The sequence below is a fragment of the Cinclus cinclus genome, chromosome 6, assembly GCF_963662255.1.
Source record: "Cinclus cinclus chromosome 6, bCinCin1.1, whole genome shotgun sequence".
Taxonomy (NCBI): Eukaryota; Metazoa; Chordata; class Aves; order Passeriformes; family Cinclidae; genus Cinclus; species Cinclus cinclus.
Window position 1 is genome coordinate 54235157 of NC_085051.1, and position 25976 is coordinate 54261132.

General features: G+C 39.7%; 1 protein-coding gene across 1 annotated transcript; it reads left to right on the forward strand.

Moving 5' to 3' along the window:
• The first annotated feature begins 905 nt into the window (after positions 1 to 905).
• Positions 906 to 25763, forward strand: ADSS1 (adenylosuccinate synthase 1). Its single transcript, XM_062494777.1, has 13 exons — positions 906 to 1118; positions 13944 to 14046; positions 15401 to 15463; positions 16234 to 16284; positions 16628 to 16694; positions 17086 to 17193; positions 17556 to 17637; positions 18521 to 18647; positions 19581 to 19735; positions 20882 to 21006; positions 22751 to 22848; positions 23997 to 24146; positions 25527 to 25763. The coding sequence occupies exons 1-13, from the start codon at positions 933 to 935 to the stop codon at positions 25577 to 25579; spliced, it is 1368 nt and encodes a 455-aa protein (XP_062350761.1). The 5' UTR covers positions 906 to 932; the 3' UTR covers positions 25580 to 25763.
• Positions 25764 to 25976: the final 213 nt, after the last annotated feature.

The following is a 25976-nucleotide window of genomic DNA, read 5'->3' on the forward strand; positions in this document are numbered from 1 at the left end:
CAGTGTGTGCTGTGTGTGTGTGAGGGACCGTGTCTGTGCTGTGGGGCACTACAGTGTGTGCTGTGTGTGTGTGAGGGAATGTGTCTGTGCTGTGGGGCACTACAGTGTGTGCTGTGTGTGTGTGAGGGAATGTGTCTGTGCTGTGGGGCACTACAGTGTGTGCTGTGTGTGTGTGAGGGACTGTGTCTGTGCTGTGGGGCACTACAGTGTGTGCTGTGTGTGTGAGGGACTGTGTGCTGTGAGGCACTACAGTGTGCTCTGTGTGTGAGAGGGACTGTGTCTGTGCTGTGAGGCACTACAGTGTGCTCTGTGTGTGTGAGGGACTGTGTCTGTGCTGTGGGGCACTACAGTGTGTGCTGTGTGTGTGTGAGGGACCGTGTCTGTGCTGTGGGGCACTACAGTGTGTGCTGTGTGTGTGAGGGACTGTGTCTGTGCTGTGAGGCACTACAGTGTGTGCTGTGTGTGTGAGGGACTGTGTCTGTGCTGTGAGACACTACAGTGTGTGCTGTGTGTGTGAGGGACTGTCTGTGCTGTGAGGCACTACAGTGTGCTCTGTGTGTGTGTGAGGGACTGTGTCTGTGCTGTGGGGCACTACAGTGTGTGCTGTGTGTGTGAGGGACCGTGTCTGTGCTGTGGGGCACTACAGTGTGTGCGGTATGCGCGTGTTTCAGGGGACTGTGTCCGTGAGAGTCCTGTGAGCCCGTGTGGCTGTGTGCCGGGGCGTGTGCGGACCGCTCTTGCGAGCGCGGCCGACTGAGGCGGAGGGGGAGGCCGGACCGGGGGGGGCAGCGGCCCCGCACGTCAGCGCGGCGCAGGGCGGGCGGCGGCGCCCTTAAATGCGGCGGCGCGGCGCGGGCAGCGCGTAGGGCTCGGCGGCGGCAGCGGGGAGCGAGGCGGCGGCGGCCAAAGGCACAGCCACCCTCCGACCCAGCATGTCGGGCACCCGGGCGTCCAACGACCGCAGCGGCCATCCCGCCGCTGGCGGGCTGAAGCGGGCGCGCAGCGAGCCGGGCGGTAACAAAGTGACGGTGGTGCTGGGAGCGCAGTGGGGAGACGAAGGCAAGGGCAAGGTGGTCGACCTGCTGGCCACCGAGTCGGACATTGTGTGCCGGTGCCAGGTGGGTGCCGGGCCGGCTCTATCAGCCGCTCCCTCGGCGCTTCCCCACCCTGCGTTCTCTCCGGCTCCCGCTTTTCCCCGGCTCCCCTCGGCCCGGCGCCCTCCTCCTCTTGTGGGTCCCCTCTGTTCCCCGCTGCTCCGCCTTTCCTCCTTCAGCGCTCTTTCCCTCCAGCTGCCTTTCCTCGCTTCTGCTGGTCTCCCTCTCCGCTCCCCATTCCCAGTTCCCGTCCCTCTCCCGCAGCCAGCGGCGGGACGCGAACGTGCCCGGGCACCCGGCCGTGTGCACGTCCCCCGGCCCACCCCGTCTGCGCCTCCAAATGCCACTCGGAAAGAAAAAAAGCCCTGAGCTATAAATATAAATAGCTGACCCTTCGCGATAAGCGACACTGGATCCCGAGGTGCCGGCGGGCGGGGGCTCGGGGCGGAGCCGCTCCGGACGCTTCTCGGCCCGGGGAAGCCGAGCCCCGCGGCCCGGGGTGCGGTCAGGGCCTGCGGGGATGTTCCCCTGACTGTTCGGGGCCGGCTGGCTCCGGGCGTGCTGCTGCTCCGGGCAAAGGCGCTATGAGCCGGCCTGAAGGCCAGCCGTAATAAACCTCAGGAGTCTGCCAAACTTTTACTACGGGGGCTGTTTTGGATGGGAAGACTGTGTTTCCTGCAAAGCGCTTCGAAGTTTATTCTTAAAAAAAAAAAAAAAAAACAAATACAAAAACATAAAATTGAGCGTGAGTAAAATGGGGGGGTGGGGAACCCAAGTTATGCAAAAATAAGGGTTTAGAGTTGCACGAAAACAGGAAACATCTTGCATGGCTTTGTTTGTAGGTATTTTTGAGTTGAATAGATTGTAAGGATCCTCAAAACAATGTATTTAAATGCATCATATAAAACAAAGCAGACACATAGGTGATGCCAAATAGAATCATAGAATTGGCTGGAAGGGACCTTAAAGATTATCCAGTTCCAGTCCCCCTGCTGTGGGCTGGGATGTCCTCCACTAGACCAGGTTGTTTAAAAGCCCTATCCAGCCTGTCCTTGAACACCTCCAGGGATGGGGCATCAGTAACGATAACAACTTAAAAAGAACTGTTTTCAAATATTAGTTATGAATGTATTAGACCAAGGCAGCTAATAATCTCTGATGTCTCTTTAAATTATGTAAGAACATTAAAAAGCAGTCAGTTTAGTCCAACTCAGCTGGTATGTACCATGAAATTTATTCTGCTTTATAATGCACAATAGCTACTAAGCTACAGACATCCTTGAATCCGAAGTCATAAATCCAAGGACATTTTTCTAATTAAGTATATTATGTAAATAAATGTTGTCATGCAGGTTAAATATTTAGAAGGTAGAGGAAGTGTTTTCATTTGGGGCATTAAGCTGTCAAGATCTTGACTCACCTTGGAAGAAATTTCCCTGCAAAAGGTAGCTAATGAATATGCATTACCAGGACCATAGTTTTTTTCTATACTTATTTCCCCCTTGCTTCCCCAGTAATATGTTACTAGGTATTTAAACTCAGGTCTTGAAATTGTTTTGGTGAGAAAACAAAATTTAAAAGTTTTAGCTGAGGAGGAGCATTTCATAAAGGAGCATTTCATAAAATTTCATAAGAATGCCCTGTCAAGCAGTGCATTCTCATGGGGTTACTGTTACAACTGCAAGGAGTCATACTGGTTCTTTTTAGGCTCAATTTTGTGGGGTGCCCTGAAGCTGTTTTCAGGACAGATTTGCTGTACATCAAACGAGCTACTTCACAAGTGTGGCCCCCAGGTGCAGCCTCAGAATGCCCTCTGAAGAATACAGGAGTGTGTGTGTGTGAGCATGTGAGAAGGGTCAGTGTGTTAGCAACAGGCTGATGGCTTGGATGGTTTAATGTACTGCTGGGCGTTAGTCTTTCTGCAGCCTGATGAGGCCAGGATGGATGGAAGAAGGCAGGTGGAGCTAGGAAAAGAGTTTTTCAAAAGAGTGTTCCCCAATACACCGTGTGTGAGACTATAACAGGATTCCCGATAGGTTTGTTAGGATATGTCTTCGGGATTAGAGTTCAAGGCTGACTGTAAAGCATTTGAAGAAGAAAATATGAGTCATGATTTACTTTTGAGTGGCAAGTATTATATAAAGAGGAACTTTAAAGAGGACTGGACTTTTTTAGTACTTCAGTGGGTGTTTTGTGCATTTGGTAACTTTGATTGTGCCATTTTAATAATTTCATATTTCATATTTTCAAAGCCAATCATGCAAGTAGATAATGGGTGTATGATTTTTTGCCTCTCTTAGAAGTCTGTTAAGGTTTAGTAAAGATATGCACATATTTAAGGATGTGAACAGTACTGATGCATTCCCTCAGTGTGATAATGGCAGGTCATTAACTTTCAGGTGTAATCAGTTTGAGTGGATCTTCATTAATGCTGTTTAGTGCCTTGAAAAAGCTCAGTGTTTGGACCAGAATCTTGCTGCTTCACATTGCTTCTGGAAACTAAGAAAAAACTTTCAGTGCCATAGCACTTGTGTATTAGAAGCAATTTCTTAAACAAGAAACACTGAATGACTGACTTATTAGAGATTTTAGAGAAAATGTTTTGCTCCAGACTTTTTTGTGTTAGAATATGGTGATTGACAACATTACTTACCTGATATTTTGTCCACTCTGTTTTCTGAGACATTGATGGAAGTGATGTTGAACAGCTTGTTTTAGTCCTCAGTGAAATGGAAGTAGAGAGCTTGAAAATTCATATCTGAAAAATGGATTTTCAGGTCTTCAGAAATAACATCCCAACTAGAGTAGTTCTTCATCCCAGTAGGATACTCTTTGAACTAACCTTTAAAAAAAGGTGAGGCTGCCCTCCTCTCTGTGTGGTGATTTCAGTTCAGGACCATATTGGAGTTTGAAGGGGTTTTAAAAAACAGTAATTCCCTAATGTTTCCATGAAATAAAATAACATTCATTAAGTGATTCTCAAGTATTTTAGTGTGCTGTTTTCATAAGAGTAATCTGTGACATCAGTTGCTGCAGAGGAAATGAAATTCTGTTTTCTGGGATACTGGGAAAAAAGCAAGCAGGTAAATGGGATCCATCCCAGGCACAGGGGCAGCTTCAAAGTGTGTTAAAAGAAAATTCTGCATTAAACCCCCAGCCTCTGTAATTTTCCTGAGTGTTCAGAATTGCACATGAATTTAAGGCTTAATTTGTTGACCAGTGCTTATATTATACACAGTTGGAGTTCAGCATTATTAGGTATACACCATTCTGTGACACTGAAATATGTGATAAAATTTAAATATTATTTGTTCACCATAAGTAACTTATTCCATTTCCCCTTTTTACTTGTAGCATTCATTGTGAAAGAAGATGTTTTAGAAAGGGTAAAACTCTGGATGTTCTTATGGATGATGCTGTACAAAACTATTCACAGGCTGCTTTCATTAAAATACCAGATACACACGCACACAAACACATATAAAGAAGCAGAAAAGGTATTTCTAAATAAACTAATAACAGCAGGCTGTTAAGGAACTGTGTAGATTTAAGTTCAGGGTATTAATGGGGAGCATCAAGAACATTTTTTTTTCCCCTCTAAACTGCTCTTTCAGCAAGCAAAGACATTCAGAAGAAAAACATTAGAGACTAGTATTTCTTTCTTTTTGTGGCCTCCTGGGGCATGGAACTGTCACATTATGCCATATAATACTTGTAACCCCTGGTATGTTTTTAGGAAAGGGTAAAATCAAAGATTTCAATGGCAAATATTTCATTCTGTTGTTTCTTTAAAAGACAGGTTTTTCATATTTGTTTAAAGCTTTTAACTAAAAATATTGGACATAAAGATGGAACTTCACTTTTTATGTGGCCTCTTAGCATGCTGTCAGAGTATCAGATGAAGTAATTTGGATACATATAACATAGGAAGAGGGCTTTGGTGTTGTTTAAAACATGATTTCAGGTCATGACTTTATCTGTGGTAGCTTTCATTCCAGGTGCACATTTCTCAGATCACCTCATTCCTTGTTTTGTGTCTACCCTCAAAGCTAGAACTGGTGGCTGGTGTTAGCTACCAGGGTTTTAGTTAGCTGGTTTCTCAGATCAGTTTTGGAGTATGATCAGTCACCTGTCACAAGTGCCAAGGGGCCAAGGTGGTGTGCTTCAGAGGGCCTGCTTGGACTAGAGCTGTTCCTAAAAAGTCACACATCGTAAGTTCTCAGTTAACTGAGGCCAGCTGGTTGTCATGCAGTTCTAGCTGTTTCCTTAAGGTGAGGCTATGTAAGGTACACTGTAATAATAACTTTACACTAAAAATGGCCCATAAACAATTTGATTTAAAAATTCAAAAGAAAGGCAAGATTTTTCCGAAGGCCTAATGTGAAAGATAAGGAAAGCCATCACTATTAAGTGTGTAGAGGCCTTGTGATAATCACTTCTACCTGCCCTAGATCACATCATGGTTACTGAATAGATGTGTAAACCAGCTGCAACACAAATGCATGCCTTTCTTCCCTTCACACCAGCACCAGTGGCAGTGATTCAGCAGCAGGGACTAGGCCAAGGCAGTTTTTAAGAAATTTTTCAAGCTGTCATTTGACACTGCTGTTCCAGTGTGCCTGTGACAATGCTGGATGTGTGAGTCCTGTGACAATTCTGCCTTCTATAAGTCTGGAAGCAATCTGCCTGATGTTACCTGCATTCCCTTAAGAACTGACATGTATGAAGCAACACCAAATAGTAAGAATGTGATTGCATTAAGAAAAGCTGTTACTAGATTTCTTAAGCTTCTAATAGTAAAGTTTCTGTTTTGCACTAAATATGCAGTCACTTTTTAAAGTATTTCTTCTATCAAGTCTATGCTTTCAAGTTAAAAGTAACTTTATTTTCGGAGATATCTGGTCTTTTGAGGCACATGGGCAAAAATTGCAGTTGATAATAGCGAAGAAAAGCTGAGGAGGTTGAAAAGGATACCAGAAAAACTGGCTGTTAAGGTCTTTCCTGGTTGAGGAGTTCACAGTTACTTGGATTGAGAGGCTTAACCGGGTCCTAAACCAAGGGTGTGGAGTGGCTTATTTTCTCTATGTAGTGGATGTTAACAAATAAGTTTGAGAAGATCTTACCAGTGAGAAAAGCCTGGCAACCTTTTGGGTTTGAGGAAGCATTGCAATATTAGGGAACATTTTAAGCAAGGGTGAAGGGAGGTGCCCAGTGCTTCCATAGAAGTAACTGTTGTATATTGTTGTAGGTTTCCCTATTTCTTTGTGTTAGTGTTTTAATGAATACGATGTAAATATTGTATATTTCAGTAACAGTACTTTGAGGAATGCAGAGGAAAATACTGTGGGCAAGCGATTGAATAATAAAACCCAAACGTGGCAGAAATGCCAGACGAGTAGTTTCTCTGGGTGCTTTAGGTGCGAGATGGGGAGGTTCTCTTTGTTCCTCTGTTGCTGCTGACAGGGCAGGGGAAGCAGCCACATGTTGTTGTGACTTGTCCCTACTGATCATGGGCTACTGGAACTGTTTGCAACATGGATTAAATTAGGGCAGTTTTATATGATGCTTATATGGAGTTACAGGGGCTTGTTGGCTACTGGTTTTCTCTCTGTGTGTCATGTGTTGCTCTCCTTTCAATGAGATTTAACTGTGATATTTAGTGTAATTTCTCCCTCCAGGATAAAGTAGTATGGAAAGACTTTAATCTCCTAATGATTTAGTGCTTGATGATCTTCAGTGAAGAGATTGATGACCTTGAAGTCATGCATGTGCAGTGACTGCAGGACTGGTGTTTTTGATTTCTCATATGTTTGGGGAGGTTGATAATCCCATTTGCATGTACATTCATACAGGTTTCTAAGTTGTTTTTTTTTTTGCAAGATTCCCTGCAAAAACACAAATAGGTTTTTTTTTTTTTTTGCTATTCAACACAGGAGAGAATTTAAGTGTGAATTGTTTCTTTAGCTACGATGAAGTAGTCCATCCTTCCAAACTTGAAAATTCCTTTGTAGTGATCTGTCACTTCTGAGGTACTTAATCCAATTTTATTTTTCATTATGCCTATACATACTTACATGCCACACTATATAATTTTAAGCTTTAGAACAACATGGTGACACTGCTATTTTAAACTAGCCTTTCCTTTGGGCATCAGTGAGATCATCTCAGGACCACCAGGATTATAAATACTGTATGAGAAGGTCAGGTTTAAAGTTTCCAAATCTCCATAAGAAAGCAAGCTTAATTTTCAATCCCCTTTATAAAGCCTGATGAATTTATTATCCTCTATGAGCATCAAAAGAAAACAGCTGAAAATTAAACTGAAATTACATCTGTTCTATTTCATTCCTGTTGTTAACTTGTTTACAGATATAAGAAAAGTTATGTTCATATCCTTGGATCATATTACTTCCCTCAGGGACATGACTATACTTTTTCAGCAGAGAGAATTAAAGACTAGCAGACCTATCTAGTTTTTTTCATGTTTGGTTTCCTTTATTTTAGTGTTCTGCTAGCCTTAGAATATTTTTTCCACTGTAGCATTTCTTGCCAATACACTTTGAATTTATATTCTTTGTATCTGTTGCTGGAGTAAATATTTATTTTGCTATAGTGGTCTGTTCTGGTATGTTGTTTTGATGTGACTTGACAAAACAGTGAATTCAGTTTGAGAGAGAGTTACTAGGGTTTGAGTGTCTAGTTTGTCTACACTGATAGCTGTTTAAAACCTGAGTTGAATTAGACTTGGCTTTTCCAGTTGCGTTTTTCACCAAGGAAGACCAAGGTATCTGTATAAGTTAGTGTCTTTTTTTTTTTTTTTAGTATAGAAATAATAGTACGTTACTGGTGCAATATATGATATATGCTTCAGGCTTTTTATTTGTGCTACAAATAATTTTATGCTTCTTTAAAGGGTCAAAAATCTAGTTCAGTTCTTCTCAAGAGTGTTTGGGTTTATAAACATACTGATTATCTCATGAGGTTTTAGAAGGTCTCTTCCCATGGGAATTTGGGTGTTTTTGAAGAGATCACTATTTTGGTTGGGGCCGTGGGATCCTATGGATTTTGCTCCTTTGAGACAGCAAAGGGGCAGGAGTCAGAGCAGTTCTGTGCAGTTGTTTGTACTTGAAGTCATTAGTGCTACATAGTCTTGGGAAAGAGGAGCCAAGCAAACTAGGATTTGGCTGGGGGTGGTTGGGGTCTGGAGATAAACTTGTAACTCAGACCTGTTGTTAGTCACCACTGCAGCTTCAAAAAAACCACTGCTCCCTCAGTTCTTGTGGTCTTAAGGATAATTCTGATTATTCCCAGCCCACCTCTTCCCAATAGGTCCAGTTAAAAAATAAAAATCAAAGTTATGGTCCACCTCTTGAAACCCGAGTTGAAGTGAGTTGGATGTTATTTGGCAATAGTTAAACTGGTAAAAGATCAGCAAAAAAGGCTTCCAGTAAGGGAAACTTAACAAGTACCTACAGCAAAAACCTTCCAGCTGGAATGTGCAGCACTTCCAGTCATTGACAGAAGTGCTCACACACAGATGATTCAGTGACATCATGTTGAAGGGTCTACATGTACAAAGCACTTAATGTATTATACTCATCTGACTGGATTTTTCTTTTTTTTTAGTCCCAGTGATGCTCAAACCTCATTTGCAATGGTGTAAATAACAAGAAATCCCATGAAAGTCAATGGATCTGTATTGTTATTGAAGTTCATGTCAGAGTTAGTCATGCTGGTAGCACTTATTAGCTACATTTATTCAAATTAGTTCCAGGCAGTTGCTGATGTAAGTTAGAAATGGCCATTGTTAATTAAATTTGAAGAGAAGAAACAATTTATGTAACAATGTTCCTTCTTGTTTATTCACATATAAAATACTATAATAAACTGAAGAAAATTGCTTGATTCAGGTAACGCAACAGAAGTATTTTGTAGCTTGCTGGATAATATGATGAGAGAGGTATTTGGCCTGCAGATACAGTTGAATTTCAGAAAATATTTTGCTCCATTGATGGATGGAATTAGTATTAATGAGACACCTAAAATGAAGGGAGAGAGATGGGAGTCGCAGCATTTGTTTTCAGATGAAGGCTTCCCAAACTGCTGGTTTGTGGCTGGTATTTCAATTCATAGATTATAAATTCATATAATAATGCCAGAGGGGATCATCTTGTAATCTTGTCCCCGTACCAAGGACACAGTATTCTAGTAGCAGTTGTACAACTGCCAAAAGGAGAGGTAATACAATCTTTCTACTCCTACTTGATATTCCCATTTATACACACAAGGTTCACTCCAGGCATATCAACCAGTACTGAAACTGTGTTCAGATAGCCCCGTGTGCCTCCTAGCCCAGATACCTCCTCGAACTACATTTTTGTTTCTAATTTGTTTATGCAAAACCCAGTAGTGGCATTTCATACGTTCACTGCATGTAGTAAGGAGCTCTGTGTACTGCTGGTGTGTTACTCACACCAGGGTGGTGTTGACTGCAGATCTTCAGCAACCAGTTTCTGTTATTTCCCCATTGTTAACTGGAAGAGGGTGAGAACTCTTATATCACTGTGGTACCCATCAGAAAGAAACCTGTTTCTTGCTCACACTCTAGTTATAGTTTGAAACTATCATCCGGTTTTAGGGTTTTTATATGTGATCTGATGATTTTTCATATTGATCTACTTAATCAAATTATGTTCAGACATTGTGAGGAGCACTTAGCAAATGAAGGATGTGCCAACCAGGAGAGCATCTGATAGCACTCCTCCACACTACCTGCCTGGCAAGAGCAGACAGAAGCATCTGTGAGCATCAGGACACACTTCCTTTCTGTTCAGACATGTATCATTAGGCTAACTGGGAGAATGGAGTTTCTGCTGCAAGTACTGAACTGCTGCTCTCAAAAGAAGTTCTCTGTCTTGGGATGTTTTGGCTGCGGAAAATAAAGTGATGATTTTTAAAACAATACAGGCCAAAAGAGCAGTCTTTAAGCATTTTGGGTCGTGGGTTTGTTTCTTCATGGCTTTTGTAAGTTCTATGAAGACAATGACTGTCCTCTGGCAACCTGTTCATAATAATTATCAGTTCCCTGGTGCTCTTTATGCCAGCTACAATTGTTAACACTGGTAAAATACAGCTGCTCAGTTCAGTGTATTGATATAGTTCTGGTGTTCAAGTACTCTGGAATACTAATCAACGTACATCAGTACATCAATCCAATACTACAAGTAGATCAGTACATAAAAAGCTTGGAAATCGATTTTCTTTTTAAGCAAAGTGTTGTACGGAAAAAAAAAGGCCATACAATGTTGTATGGAGTAGTTTAGTTCCTTTAGCTTCTTCTAGTACTGGAGCAATATGTAATTTTATACTTGGATTATAAAATTTTAGTTAATATGGATTAAAATCTTTCAGAAAATCAATTTTTGTCTGAGTACTATGTAATATTTTCTTAAAAATTATTTTTAAATAAATCCCAGACCCCACTTAATTTGTGGAAGGGACACACCCTGGCACAGAGGAAGAATATGAGGAGTGTATAGGGATGCCACTGGAGCAGCTTCCCTCATGTTGTCTTCCTGGGACCAGCATTTCCTACAGCAGAATGGTTTAATGAGAACGCCCAGACTACACAGCAACTTATTTCTAGTCATACCATAATTTCACAATACAGATCATACCAAATTGCAGTGGTGATTAATCTGTCACAGGTTGTTGTCTTAGAATTCCCTCTGTTAGGGACATTCGTTTTTTTTTAAGATCTGTAGAAGATCCCATCTCTAGAGACCTAGGAAACTGCAGATGGTTGAAGATAAATTTCAGGTGGCTTCATACTGTGTGGCAGAGTCTGGATATTAAATGGAAGTTTATGATGTTCACATGTTTGAAACAAGGGCCAAGCAGAAGTTCCAAAAGTTTCTTGGTCCAAGAGGAAGCATCCTGAGGGTCCAGGGAACACTGTCATTCAGTGTATCAATGTTCACACCACTTTAATGAAATACCATTTCAGGGAAAGAGGGGAGCTCACACAGTTGCAGTGTACCAGGCAGTCCTCTGCACCCTTCAGACATGTAATCTTCAAATTAACCCCATACAGGATGTTGGGTTCACTTATATTTTGTTAGAAGAAATGGTTTTGACTCTCAGAACTGGAGTAAAAATTAGAAAAGGAGTAGATGTGTTCAATATCTCAGCTGTTAGGCTGTCAACATACTGTTAGAAAATCTGTGTAACTGTACATGAGAAATCACTGAGATGACCAGAAAATATCCCATCAGACCAGTATAATGTTTTCTAAGTGTGGTCATGTCTCTTGGGTAATTTAATATTCTGCTATTACTTCAATTATATTTATAAAAATATAATTAGTTGAGCTGTGAATATATGCTTGGAAAACACTTGCTTAGGAAACCCAGACAAACATGAGCAGTGCAAAAAGCAGGTCCAGCGCTGTCAATACTAGTTTTTAATTGGAGAAATGCTGGTTTAGGTGGTCTTTTCACTGAATTTTTGGTGTATGTTATCCATCCAGAGATGGATGAGATTTTGGCATTAAAGGATATACCATATCTGATGATATTTCTGTTCTTCAGCATTTTTTTTATGTATGCCAACTTCCACAAGCTGCTTGATTAACATCCCTTTTTAAGCATTTGCTAAAGAAAGAGCATTTGTCTGGGTGTCAGTTGTTCAGGAAATTTTCCAAAAGCATAAACTATCTTGCATAAGCATTCTCATACTGGTGTACCCCACCTTCTGAAATTCAGAATACAAGAAAATACCTTTGACTATAATTTAGGAATGATGTTGTCTCAGATTGTGTGTCCTCAAGCCTGATTTCATTTGTTCATATTCATGTTGATTAAGAAGAGCAGAGTATAACTATAGTATTGTGACAACAGATACTTTTGAAGCAGCTTGAAAATGGTTCCCCGTTTTCTGAGGAAAAGAGGAAATTGTTACTTGTAGTAGAGGTACAATTGGTATTGAATTATGGAGTTAATTCTTTTAAAGTTTCCATCTTGCCATCATCTGTAGGTGAGCAGAGAGGAAGACTGAGAGTCTCAGAAGTTACTAGCTTTTTTCTCAGCCTGATAATACAATAAAGCAGTGTTTCAACCAGTGCTGTCCACTGGAGTCAGACCTCTTAAATATCATATCAAGTCCTCTCCTCTGAATAATTAACCTTCTAGGTAATTTAGTACTTTTAACTAGATGCAAATTTCTGCAACTGGTTTATTATATCTGGGAGGCACACAATTTTAAATAGCCATGATTCTCTGGACAAGTTATAACTGAATTAGCAAGACCCTTGGGAGTCCTTGCCATCCCAAGGATGAGCTACCCAGCAGTTTTTCTATATACTGTTTTTTTCTGTTCTAATTCCTTCTCAGCTCTCCTGTAGTAGTAGGTTATTTGTTTAAAATTAATTGTTGAGCTCAAATGTTCCAAAGCATGAGAACTATTTTTGTGATGTTTGCAGACATATTTCTTAAGGTTCTCCATCACACTGCTTAAAAGTCTCTTTTTGTAACCCATAGTTTTTATTTTCTTAATGTTGTGTTTCAGCATTTATCCACATTTTGAAAGGATTTTCAGTTGCCATTTTCCTGTGTTTTATGTACAGTCAGGCAAATGACTAAATTACTAATAAACTCTGGAATAAAGTGTGTTCTAGTATTCATTTTTATAAATGGCTGTTCTTTCTCACAGTTTTCATGTAACTCCACTCATTCAGCCAACAATCTGTTGTCTGCAGATTACCGGTGGCAGTCTCAGTTTCCCTTCCAGTAGATGATCTCTTTCCAGACAGTTTTAATAATTCAGTTCTTGTATCAAACCCAAGGTTTGTAATCATTTGGGAAAACTGAAGGCCTGTAGCACCACAGCAAATGAGTTGTCAGGTTTTCCAACTTTATCAGTAGGAGACAAACTTACATTAACACACAGCAGGAAAAAATACTAAGCCTGCTGAGAAAACTGAACCTTTAATTCTTAATATTTCTGGTCAAATCAACTCATGACCTTGATTTTCTCACCTCTTTCTAACTTCCTGTGTAGCCACATCATTCTCTTTTAAAGCTGCTTGTGGAAAAGCAGTTTAGTAAGGAAAATACCAGCTCCTGTTCTTGGTTCTGGCATATAGTCATGTAAGTCATGAATTGTAGCAGACTCGATGAAGTGGTGGTGGTGGTAACTGGGAAGATCATCTCTTGACCATTTTCTGGGGTGGTCCTCTGTAGGGCCAGGAGTTGGACTTCGATGATTGTTGTGGGTCCTTTCAAACTCAGGGTATTCTGGGACTGTCAAGGTCATTCAGTGAAGCTGCAAAGTCTGCACATGCTTCCAGCCTGACAAAGAGCCGCTGTCTTGACCACCAGGAGAAGCAGTATCTGTGGGTGGGCAGGTGGGAAGAGCTTCTATTCAGAAGGGAAATACTGGGCTTACACTCAAGGAAATGTCCATGTACAGAAGATGCCTAATAAGGATGGGTTTGTGTAGGCATGTCAGAGACAGGACTCCAAGGGTGATAGTTAATTCCTGTTTGTTTTTCCAGAAAGCTTCAGTTCTTGTCTAGCTTATGCCACCACTCCTGTATTAACTCCTGCCCTAGCCCTCCCTTGTTTTCATGATATGCTTCTGCTTCATAATTCTAAAAAGTCCTGCTGAACTCCTTTAACTCCCTCACTGTCCTGTCTGAGCCCTTTTTACAATGCTACAACAACATGTTAAGAAACTGTAATATGGAGAAAGCAGTGACCAAAGTTGTGTATAAATAAAAAAAGATGGTCTTGGCAAATCATCTGCTGAGAGTTTAGACCATTGTTCTTCACGTGTTTCTTTCTCTTGCAGGGTGGGAATAATGCAGGCCATACCGTGGTTGTTGATGGGAAAGAATATGATTTTCACCTATTTCCTAGTGGCATCATTAATCCAAAGGCAATTTCTTTTATTGGTAAGATGTTTTAGAACGTACTGTAAAAACTCAGATTTTCTTTAGCTTCAGGTGTTTGACTTTTATTTCACTGCTGCTTTAACATGAAGAGTTACTCTATTTTCAGTGTCAGTTAAGTTTCCACTGTTAGAAAACTGAAAGCAAGAACATCTTACCATGTTCCTTCTCATACTTTATGATCAAGTTTGGACCCCACCCTCTACTTGCACTCTTCTTATACTTTCAGAAATACATATGCTATTCTTTCAGCACACAAATGCCAGGCCTTAACTAAATTAATAATAAAATTTATCTCTCACATCTCTTTACTGACTTTCCAGAAATAGGCCCCAAAATGCAGGGCTCTCTACTTAGGAGGTTGTCATCCAGTCCCCTTTTTGTTCACATCACCAGCTGTTTAGGGTGATGTTGTATTTTGCTATAAAGATACTTGATGCAGATGGCATCATAAAAAGATTTGCAGCATTCACAGGACATTAAACTCATATTTAAATGGTAGGCAAATTTAAGCCTCTTGTCCAAAGTTTTGATTCTTTATGAGAGAAATTATGTAAAAACTGTTCAAGAAATGAGTGTAAGTTCTAGTGAGTCATGGAGTTTCAGTTTTGTTCCATTTATCCAATTTCCACATGGATAACTGGAATCTATTAAACATATCTTTTTTTCTCTCAGCTAAATATGGTATGTTGTCTTGCTTTCCTGTTTACTCCCTTGTCAATTAGTAACTACTATAACTTGAGTTATGCTAAATTTAGTCTGAGACAGGCTCTTGCATGTATTTCTGACATTCCCAAGAAGGAGGCAGCAGCTGTTTCCAGCCCACTGCATCACTAATCCTCCATGTCTCACCAGTACTGCTCTTTATCGCTTGTGGGTTCTATTTTGTAGCTCAAAAGCAGGGAGAAGGCATTGCTAATGTATCACAGCACTAGTCTGAGCTGAGTTTAAAACAAAGACCTGAATATTGAAGAAGATTTAAATATTTTCACACAGGCTTGTCAGTGTGGTAAGGCCAGGGAGTTCTTTGAGCTTTTTTCCCTGTGAACAATTGAGGCTGAAGTTGCAGGGCAAAGTCCACCATGAACAAAGACAAGAATCCGCTTACCTCAGCTGGCTGTGCAGCAGCCTGGTGTTCACGCCTGAAACAAGCCAGCTCTGGTTTTCCTGAGTTTAGCAGCCCAGTAGCTGCTTACCCCAAATCAGAATTTATACAAAAAGTTCTCAAGATCACTTGGCGTGAAATCTGGTTTTACTTTTTAAATCAAATTTTAGACAGCACATGTTTACAGACCTTGCATCCTAAAAATAAGTCTTTTATTCCTTGCTTTAAAATGAATCATTTATGTTCCCAAAGGTAATGGAGTGGTTATACATTTACCAGGCCTGTTTGAGGAAGCTGAAAAGAATGAAAAGAAAGGTTTGTATCAAGTAATTTTTAACCTACCTTTATATTGGCAGCCAGATTGAGGGTTTTTGTAAGCTGTTGTTTCTGACCATAAGTATTCAGTGCAGTAATAACATTCTGGATTTTAAATGAAGAAACAGTATTTAAAATGTTGAAATATGTGGTAGTCTTTAGACATTTTCAAAAGCAGTCTTTTCATGGGTTTAATGGAGTTTTATGGCATTTTATGCCACATTCAGTGGAAAATAAATCCTAAAATGGGTGCTAAGCTTCCCTTGACCTTAAATAGGGATGATTTAACCCTAAATTTGTGTGCCTAAATATAAACTCAGTTGGTTCTGCTTTGAGCAAGGCTTTAGATCCTATGACCTTCCAAGATCCTCTCCTTCTTAGATTGTTTTATGTTTCTGTATAGAAATTCTACATTTTCTGAGGCACAAATGGAGTATAAGTGATATACTGTGTAGCAAGTTAAATAAGAATATTTATTTAAAGAATTTTGTGTGAGCCACAGCATTCTGGCATTTAAGAAGTATCTTAAATAATCTTAGTATATATCTAGAAGAAGTCCAGACCAAAATGAGAAAGCTGATAAGTCAAAAATGAGAAAAGTTTCTCAACAGAAACATTGCTGATATTTGATATTATTTTTATCCATTTTGTCTATGGTTATCTTAAGAAGAAGCCATATAAACTAGCAAAAAGGCAGAAAAAGTAAAAGCCAGTGTCAAAGCTCGACCAGTCAGCACAGCTGAAATCCTACTTTCTTCATTTTTTGACAGGTTTGAAAGACTGGGAGAAAAGACTGATTATATCAGATAGAGCACATATAGGTAAGTGAAGATTGAAGGGGAAAAAACCTTCACAAATGATTGCTTAGCTCATGATGCTAAATTAAATTATTATTCCACAGAGCAGCTGTGTATTTGATCTAACACAGCTTCTTATTATGTTGAGTAATCTGAAGCATGATGATGGAATCTGTATCCACTGAAGAGTGATGTTTTACATGTTTTCACAATGTTAAAAGAATACTCGCTCCATTTTCACTTGTGGATTCCTGTGCACTGTCAAGGACAGCAGAGGCACTTTGTCTTGAAATAATGGATGTCTGTGATTTAATGAATATTTTTCTCCTTTTTTCTCTCACTATATCCATTTGATTTTCCACTGCAGTGTTTGACTTTCACCAGGCAGTAGATGGGCTCCAGGAAGTGCAACGCCAAGCACAAGAAGGCAAAAAGTAAATATTTTCAACACCCTCATTTCATTAAGAGTTACAAAAATTTGGAAAATCAGTGTAATTTTGGAAAACAGAAATGCTGTGTGTCTCCGAAGAGCCTTGTTGATGTTACTAACTCTGTGCTTCTGTTCTGGTCCTACTTATGTTAGTGAACAAACTATCAGCCAGACTCAAGGCCTCATGCTTTACTGAATGCCACAAATATTAGCAATACTTATACAAAGCCTGAAAGGTGCTATATATTTGTTATTATGGAGCTTTAATATGTTTTTATGTCTCAGACATCCTGCCCAGTATATGATACAGTGATGAGCTTTGACAAAGTTGCTTGGCATAAAGTCTATTTTTGCATGTATTTATACATATGGTGAGGGTGTTTCTTTTTACTTAGTATTGGCACAACAAAAAAGGGGATTGGACCAACATATTCTTCCAAAGCTGCAAGAACAGGCCTTCGGATTTGTGACCTCCTCTCTGACTTTGATGAATTTTCTTCAAGGTACAACTGTTTTCATTTCTAAATATTATGTTAAATAGTGATACATTTTGCCTGACAGAACTGCTTTTAAGGAGATGTTTTTAAACATGTGTCTGAATTTTGATTATAAATTGTCTAGAAGGAGAAGAAAACTGGAAAGAATGTGTGTATGTGTGTGTATTTCCTGTACTTCACAGAGTTTCTTGTTATTTAAAATGCAATTTTGAACATTGGGAAATGCACTGCTTGAGGTGTCAGAGCCCTGGGTATTTTCTCCCTATAGCTTTCAGTCTATACTGTGCATAATATAAATTGGGTTCTTGCTAAAGGTTCTGTGATTGTGTGACTATGTTCCTCATAGATACAATTTCAATATTTTACAGATTTAAAAACCTGGCACAACAGTACAAGTCAATGTTTCCCACATTGGAAATTGATACAGAAGGACAATTGAAAAAGCTAAAGGTAAGGATTTATCACTTGAGATATTTCTTTTCATTTTAAGAGGTAAAAATAAAGCATACCAATATCACTTATTGAGCTAATTTAGATCAAAAATGAATGTGTTCATTATTATAAAAGCTTTTAATAAACAGTGGCTATGCTTTGTAGTGGAATGCTCTCTCTTACTATAGGCATTAATGTAAGCTCTGTGGAGGATTTAATTCTCCTATATTTTACTTCTTTGAATGTTGTTTATAATGACTGTTGTATCAAAGTAGTCAAGAGAATGCAGGGTGATGACTTCAATTAGTGTCTTGCTTACTGAAGAATTGTTTGTGGAAGCATGTTTCAAGAAGATGCTGGTATTACAAGAAAATTGTCCTTTTTTTATTTACAAATAAATCCAGAGGAGCCACTGGTAAAACAGTTTTCATGACTATGTGAGAAAAGAGGATGTTAAAACTATAGCTTACCTTTCACGAGTTTTTTTCTTATACTTTTTCACAGCTGACACCCTGAGGATATTTTTTAATATTCAAAAGGAGAGATATGTTTTTCTTTCGGTGCCTGGACTAGTTCTAAGTCCCATTCTCTGTGTGGCTAGACTATAGACACACTATCTAAATACTATAGCAACAAAATTCAGTAGGTATACCACATCTCTGTGAACAAAAATTATACAGAAATTATGGCATTCTAATGACATAATTAGTCATGTTTTCTTATATGAGTGGTTCAATAGATTGAAAGGAGTATAAGCTAATGGTTGTATTTTTCAGGAAAACAGAGTTATTGAGGCTGGAAGCTTAGACTTATCTGTATGTTTTGTCTTTCAAAAGTGAACACAGTGTTCCCTGCTTCCAGCTGTTGTCTGGAGAAGCTGACATTTGTACTCAATTTGCAGGGATATGCTGAAAAAATAAGACCCATGGTTCGAGATGGAGTGTATTTTATGTATGAAGCTCTTCATGGCTCCCCAAAGAAGATCCTTGTTGAAGGAGCCAATGCAGCATTACTTGATATTGACTTTGGTAAGTTATATTCCAAACTCAGCTTAACTCCTAAGAGATCAGTTTTATTTTGATTAGTTTTATTTTGATTTGTGTTCATATTGACTTTGCAAACAGTAGGAAAATAGAGAAACAAAATAGTCTTTCCTTAATAGGAACAGATCTCCCAGAAGTAGAGCTCATTAAGACAGAGATTGTATCATTAACAGGATAAGTGCTTAGGGTTTAAATATTGATTTTTATTGAAGTTTATTCCAGTGCAGCTGAAATTTCACTGCAGATATTCTTCTCTTGATTGTTTTTAAATGTGTGTGCACATTTCCAAACAATCCAGGTACTCATTGCAATGCTTCTTTAGGTAATTCCTCTGCCATGGGAGGAGGATTAAATTGGTGCAGCAACTTCTAAGTCTTGCCACTACAGTTGGTCTCTGCTCTGCTTTCTTACCAAAAGTCTAATTAAATCGATGAAGAAAAAATTAAGGACTGAAGAGATTCTCCAAGCCGGAGTCACAGTGTAGAGATCATGAGTAAGCTGTTAAGACTTAGACAATTTGTGGCAGGTACTCAGAGCCACTTGTGCAGAGCATTGGGAATGCCAGACTGTGACCTTTACAGCAGGCTCTCCATGAATGTAATGGAAATAATTTCTGTGATACACAGAACGTTGAAAAAAGCTTTACACAGCAAAAGCATCACATAACAGATCCCGTGCCTAACGGAGGTAGCATTGAGATGCTTTTGAATTTCTCCCTTGTGTGCAATCCTCGGCGAAAGTTGTAAAGGATGAATGACACTTAATAAAAAGAATTTGCTTCCCTCTTCGGCTGATGTTCCAGTTTAGCTTTAAAGCCGAACATAGAAGCGAAAACCTTCTTAGAACTGATAAAGAAAAATCAATCTTTGTTTCCTTCCTTTGCTGACAGAGGGCTGTGCTGCTGTGTTTTCCTGACAGGCACGTATCCCTTTGTGACCTCGTCGAACTGCACGGTGGGCGGTGTGTGCACCGGGCTGGGCGTTCCTCCGCAGCACGTGGGGGATGTGTACGGCGTGGTGAAGGCCTACACCACCCGCGTGGGCATCGGCGCCTTCCCCACCGAGCAGATCAATGTAGGTTCAGGGTTACCAAACCTGCTGTGGGCAGTGCAACGGGGTAAGGGTTAATTCCACTGATTAACGAACGCAGGAATTAATATTATCGTTAATGCTGAGCAATCGCACCCGTGAAGAGAGGAGAATGACATGAGGAACTTAAGGTATTTGTTAGGAGAGGAGAGAAGCACAAACGTGATGATGTTACACTGCAGTGACCACGCTTCAGTTGTAATGATCAACGTGAAAACAGATGTCATCATTTTATATAACAACATTAGGTGCATTTCAATGGTGAGAGCTTGTTGTGGACTGGAACTGTCAGTGCATTCCAGAAGAGCTTAAATTACAAGAACAACTTCTGTGCTTAACAGCCTGTGTTCTGTGTGATTTATAGAACAAATGTGTGTGTGTCAGCCAGTCATGCACGAATGGGTCGATAAAAAGAAGGGAAGTGATTTTGGTTATTTTAAACTGTCTGCTGTACTTTCATTACCAAGGAACTAGAAAGCTCAGGATATTGATTATGAGCTATGCACACAGCAATCTCTAGGGCAGTGTTCCGAATCTAATTTAAGGATTTTTGTCACTAAAATCCTTTCTCTAATGGCTCAGATGAGCTGATGGTATCTTTTGGGTTTATGAATTGTGAACATAAAGATTCTTCCTTCTTTATTTTTATCACAGTGTAGGCATTGCCAGTCTGAATGGAACAGCTGGCAGTCTCACACTGTGGCTAAAGCAAGGAGCCCTAGGTGTTTTGACCTAGACATTGTATAAATATTGGTCTTGTCCCAAGCATTTACAGCATTTACAAAACCAAAAGATGTCAAAAGACCAGATGAAGAAAGTAAATGCAAACAAAATTTTATAAAGGACTGAATTGTCAAGGAAATCCTCCTGTTGGATCAAGAAAGAAGAAAAGTCTCTCGTTGGAACACAAAAGTCAAATATGTGATTTGAAATGCTAGTGATTGCAATACAAAAATCCTGTGCTTGAGGGAATTTATCTGCCTTAGTCCTCTCCTAGTAATCTTTTTTCCTGAAAAACAACTTCCAAATTGGAACAACTGTATTTCCCTTGCTATTCATCTATATTTGTACTTGTTTTCCGGCCGTGTTTTCAGTGAAACACCATCAGCATTCTCTCTGTCTTTATTCTAGGAAATTGGAGATCTTTTACAATCCCGTGGCCACGAATGGGGGGTAACTACAGGCAGAAAGAGACGCTGTGGCTGGTTAGATCTTGTCATTTTGAAATATGCTCATATGATCAACGGATTCACTGCGTAAGCATCAAAGATTTTGCGCTACATTTGGAAGTGATAATTTTGTGCTTCGCAGAATAAATATGTAGGTAACATTAATATAAGTCCAGTAAAGTGTCACATTTTAAGCAATACAATAATGCACAGTGGGCAACTGAGAATTGTCTTATTGCTAATAATAATCTAATTCCTTTGACTTTTTTTTTTTTTTTTCAAATTAAGTGATTTTACTACGTGATAGCCGTGATTTTTTGGTACATGTTTTCACTTTGCTTTCATCAGATGGCCAATGTAGAATTGGATCAATATATAGGTTTTATATAGGCTTACTCTAGTGCTTTTGATCCACTGCTTTCACACTGACTTATGCCATGGTCTAAAACCTGTTGGGTTTGAGGTTTGGTGGAATCTAATGGATGCTACTTGTAGAACCAGTTCTGCATCATTTGGAGCCACTGCCTTGATAAGTGGAATTAATGGAGTGAAGCAAGGGTACAGCAACTGGTACAATTTTCAGTCCAGTTTCAACAGGTTCATTTATTTACAAAGGTGTGGTCAAATATTGTATTATAAATTCTGCTTTTAATGGGCTAATTTTTATTTTCTTTGAGACTGAGTGCCTTCCTTGGTTGATGCATGCAGGCAAACTTGTCCATATATGCAAACACATGATCCTGAGCATTTTAATACATTATAGGCTGAAACAGAATTTAATATTGTTTATGCTACTGCTGTTATAGAGGAACAATGGCCTTGTTCATTAATTTATCAAAAGGTGTTTGTAACTTTGGGGGTTTTTTTAGTTGGATTTATATTTTGATTTAACTTACACAGCTCTAGTTTATGTGGAAAACTTGAAGAAAGCATTAGGTTTCCTTCCATTTCAGCTCTGTACAATTACTGCACTCCTATCAACAAAACAATATCCTCTCTGATAACTGTGATAGCTAAAAACATGGGGAGATTAAAAACATTGGAGAACTGGCTCTATGGTGCTTCTTTCTCAAAAGGTCTCTTCATTTAATCCTTGCATTCATCACATACTTACCAAGCACATATAGCCTGGACTATTATGCACATACCTTCCTAAATTCTTAGCTGCTCAGATTTTTGCCAGGAAGCATCTAGAGTATTGCTCTGCAGAATTTGACTAGTTTTAAAATGCAGTTTTATTCAGATTAGTGAATACTACAGTGTCTTCTTGAGGTTCCATTTTGTCTCCCAGTATGTTCATTCACAAAATTAATAAGGTTCATTTAACAGACAGCACAGCCCAGGCACTGGAAGTCAGGATGGGATCCTTCCTAATGAGCTGCACAGGTGGTTTTAGTAACCAGACTATGCTTGTTCTGTTATGAAAGTGTAACCAGTCAATAAGTCTGATTCACAAACAGTTGTTGTGAATCTGTAGGAGTAACAGAAATAGTCACTGTCAGTGATGTCAAGTGTCACACCCATCCAAACCAGGCCCAGCAGGTGCCACTTTCCACATCATTTGCACAAGAGTGCATTCTCATGCACTGAGCTGAACACTGTGCACCTGTGTGAGCAGCCAAGCATTTGGAAATGTGTCGTTGTCTCTCAGTTGAGTATTCATCCCAGAGGCATGAATCCAGTTAACAGTGTTCATAGTTTAATACATTTGTGTGTTTCTGCTGGCTGGGCTGCTTGAGCTAGATTGGTGAATGGGCAAGAAAAATGATGGAAAGTATTAAAAAGGAGATTGATTCATCATGTGTGTAACTAACTGATTTTTTTTGTGCAGTTTGGCATTAACAAAACTGGATATTCTTGATGTCCTTGACGAAATTAAAATTGGTGTTGCCTACAAATTGGGTGGAAAAAGAATTCCATATTTTCCAGGTAAGTCATTAAACTTCTGTGTTCATTTTCAACTTCCCTGCCCATTAGGCCAATTTTGCTTTTAAAAATCAGATTTGTTATCTTTTTCACTAGACATTCTGTGGCAATTTATGGAGCTGCAGTATCTGTATAAAGATGTCTGTGCCATTACATTGGCACTCTCCATTTACCTTGCATCAGTGTCCCATGGCAAGAACTTCAGAACAAATAAAATCTTGTGTTAGGGCCTCTATATGTTGTCCCGTTTGATTTTTTATTGGCAAAATCAGGGATCTGAAAGTTAGCAAGACTCAAGTCAGTGACTGTGTATCATTGGCAATGGCATTTATTGAAGCAAAGTTGAAATAAAAGCTGTACAAAAATGAGATGGAACCTAGCAGAATAAAGCTGCTTCTGGATAGCTTTATTAAGCTTTATTAACAGCAACACTGTGGTTAATAAAATATATATTGCCCCCTCCATAATGATTCATGTTAACATTTTTTAGATATAATACATAATTTTTTATATTAATGATGTTTTCAAGGTACGTATAGCAGTCTCTGCCAAGAAAAGGAGTTTGTTCTGTTGAGCTGTGGGAGGTTCCAGAGGCACAGGGGCACAGGATGGACTGGCAGCAGCCAGCTTTCCCACCACTTCTGGAGGTTTCTGCCTGTGGAAACAATGAGAATTCCAGTAGGGAAAAGTTTGTAGACATCAGAGTTTTTCACAAGACAGATTTAACCTTGTTCTGTAAAGATGAAACTCTCTGAGACAGTAATGCCTTGTCTCCTGTTTTATTCTGTGCAAATCTGAACCAAAAAGTGGAAGTACTGTAAACCTCAAATAATCCTATTTCCTCAAAAATAAAACTGTAGTGTTGTTTTTGACTCCATGTTGACAGCATGAAATACATTCTACAGTTTTTGGGAGAGGAAACTGCATTCCTGGATCCTCTTGAATCAGATTATCTTCCTAAGTATCAGAATTTGACCTCAATTTATTAAGAATAAAGGAGTGAATGATTGAATAAACCAGTAAAAATACTATTTCCTCATATATCAGATTCTAATTGTCAAAAGACTTTATTGGTCAAGAGCCGTAGGTCTGTCTGTTCTCTTAAGGCAGAGCAGCTAAAATCAACTGTGACAAAAATTGTTCTTCCACAGCTAACCAGGAGATACTACAGAAGGTGGAAGTAGAGTATGAAACAATGCCTGGGTGGAAGACTGACACAACTGGAGCACGAAAATGGGAGGACCTCCCACCCAAGGCCCAGAATTACATCCGCTGTGTGGAAAACCATGTTGGCGTACCAGGTAAACCTCTCTGTAGATGTCCATATGAGGATGCCACAGCAGACAGACACAGCTCTGTGAAAGTGCTCAATTTGTTGGTTGGAAGTCACTTTATTTGGGCAGGAGGGAGTGAAAGTACCAGTGGTTGGGCTGATGGGGGTAAGTGACAGCTTGCCAAGAAGCAGCAAAGGGTGGGGTTCAGCAGGCAGGTCTGCAGTGCTGCAGACAGCTCCAAGCTGCTGATGGTGAGGATTTAACCAGAGGAAAGGTAAACATGTGTTGTTGTTGGTGAATGGCCACCTTCTGTCAGTGAAAACTTTGGGGTCTGTGCACCATGCTTCTGCATGTAGTTAGGCTGATATCCTCCTCTCCCCCTTTCTCTCTGCATCCTGCACTGCATCCCCGTTTGAACTTAGATATCTTTGGTTTGGTTTTTTTTTTTTGCATTCTTACTCATATAAGGAATTGTGTTGCATAACAGGTACAAGATAGCTTAGCCCAGTTCTTCCACTTTGGAAAAATGAGAATCTTATCATCATTGATCTGCAAAGGTCAAGCCACCCAGTTTTCTTCAAATCTAACTGCCAGCGCTCTAGATGTGCCAAGAGCTAGGTGTGGCATAAATGGTGTGCTTTTGTTTTCCATAAAACACCTCAAAGGTCACATCAGTGGAGTACAGGCTGGTTACAGCTGTGGCAATTCCTGTATCCCGTCACAGACCAGGAAATACCTGATAGGAGAAACTGAAACTCAGGGAATGGCCTGTGTGTGTTCAAGGTCGCACAAGGGATGTGTGAATAGAGCTCCCCTTCCCTTCATTCCTCTGGTTTGCTGTGTAAAGTCAAGATGCCTTGCTAGATTTGAGGGCTAAAGGAGACCTACCCACAGTCAATTCTACAGCAACCGTGGGGAGTAAAATGGCAGTGGAACAGCTACAGTGTGCAATTTGGGGTGGCTGCTCACACGGGATAGTGTTTATAGTTAGATCCTTACATTTAAAAATATTACAGTATGTAGGCATCACTATATCCTGTTCCACATCATGCAGACTTCAGAGTCTGGCACAGCTGTGGCGTCCTCTCTGCAGGGATGTAGCTAAACATCCTGTCACTCAAAACAGGGACACTTAAACCTGCAATAAACATTCCTGACCTTCTATTAGGCCTTCCATCTGAAATGCTTTGTGTTTATGGTATAATTATTTCATGCTTTCAAACTTCAGTATACTGCACTTTTAGTCCAGTAGTGCAGCTGGAGCAGAGGGATTTTTGACAATGTAACTTCCTTTCTAAAATTGGTCAGTCTGTAGTGAAGCATTATGAAAGGTGAAAATTATTCCAGTTCATTGATTATAGTATTTACTCTCAGTAATTGTTCTAACAGATGTGTTTTCCTCCCTAGTTAAATGGGTTGGAGTTGGGAAATCAAGAGAGTCAATGATCCAGCTGTTTTAAATAAATGAAGAACTTCAGTGATGAGAAGCACAACTTGGCGTTCATCGGTTCCTTACTCCTTCCTCTTTAAATGGAAATGCTATTTAAAACAAACAAATTCTTCTAGGAATTATATAGAAACACAACATATATTCTGTATTGTAACATTTTATTTAAGTTCTCAGTAAATTCAGTGTAAAATCTCCTTGGTGTCCATCATTTAAAAAGTCAAAAAAAGTGTTTCTAACAAAATACGGAAATATTTTTTTCAACTGATCCATGTTACTATTTGAAAGTACTTTACACCTATATAGTATTTCTCCTTGCTGAAACCAGTATTAAGCCTTTTCCAGTAATTATTGGGTGGGTAACGTTAGAATTGTAAAGCTTGCATTTTTTCTTTAAAATATCTATGTAT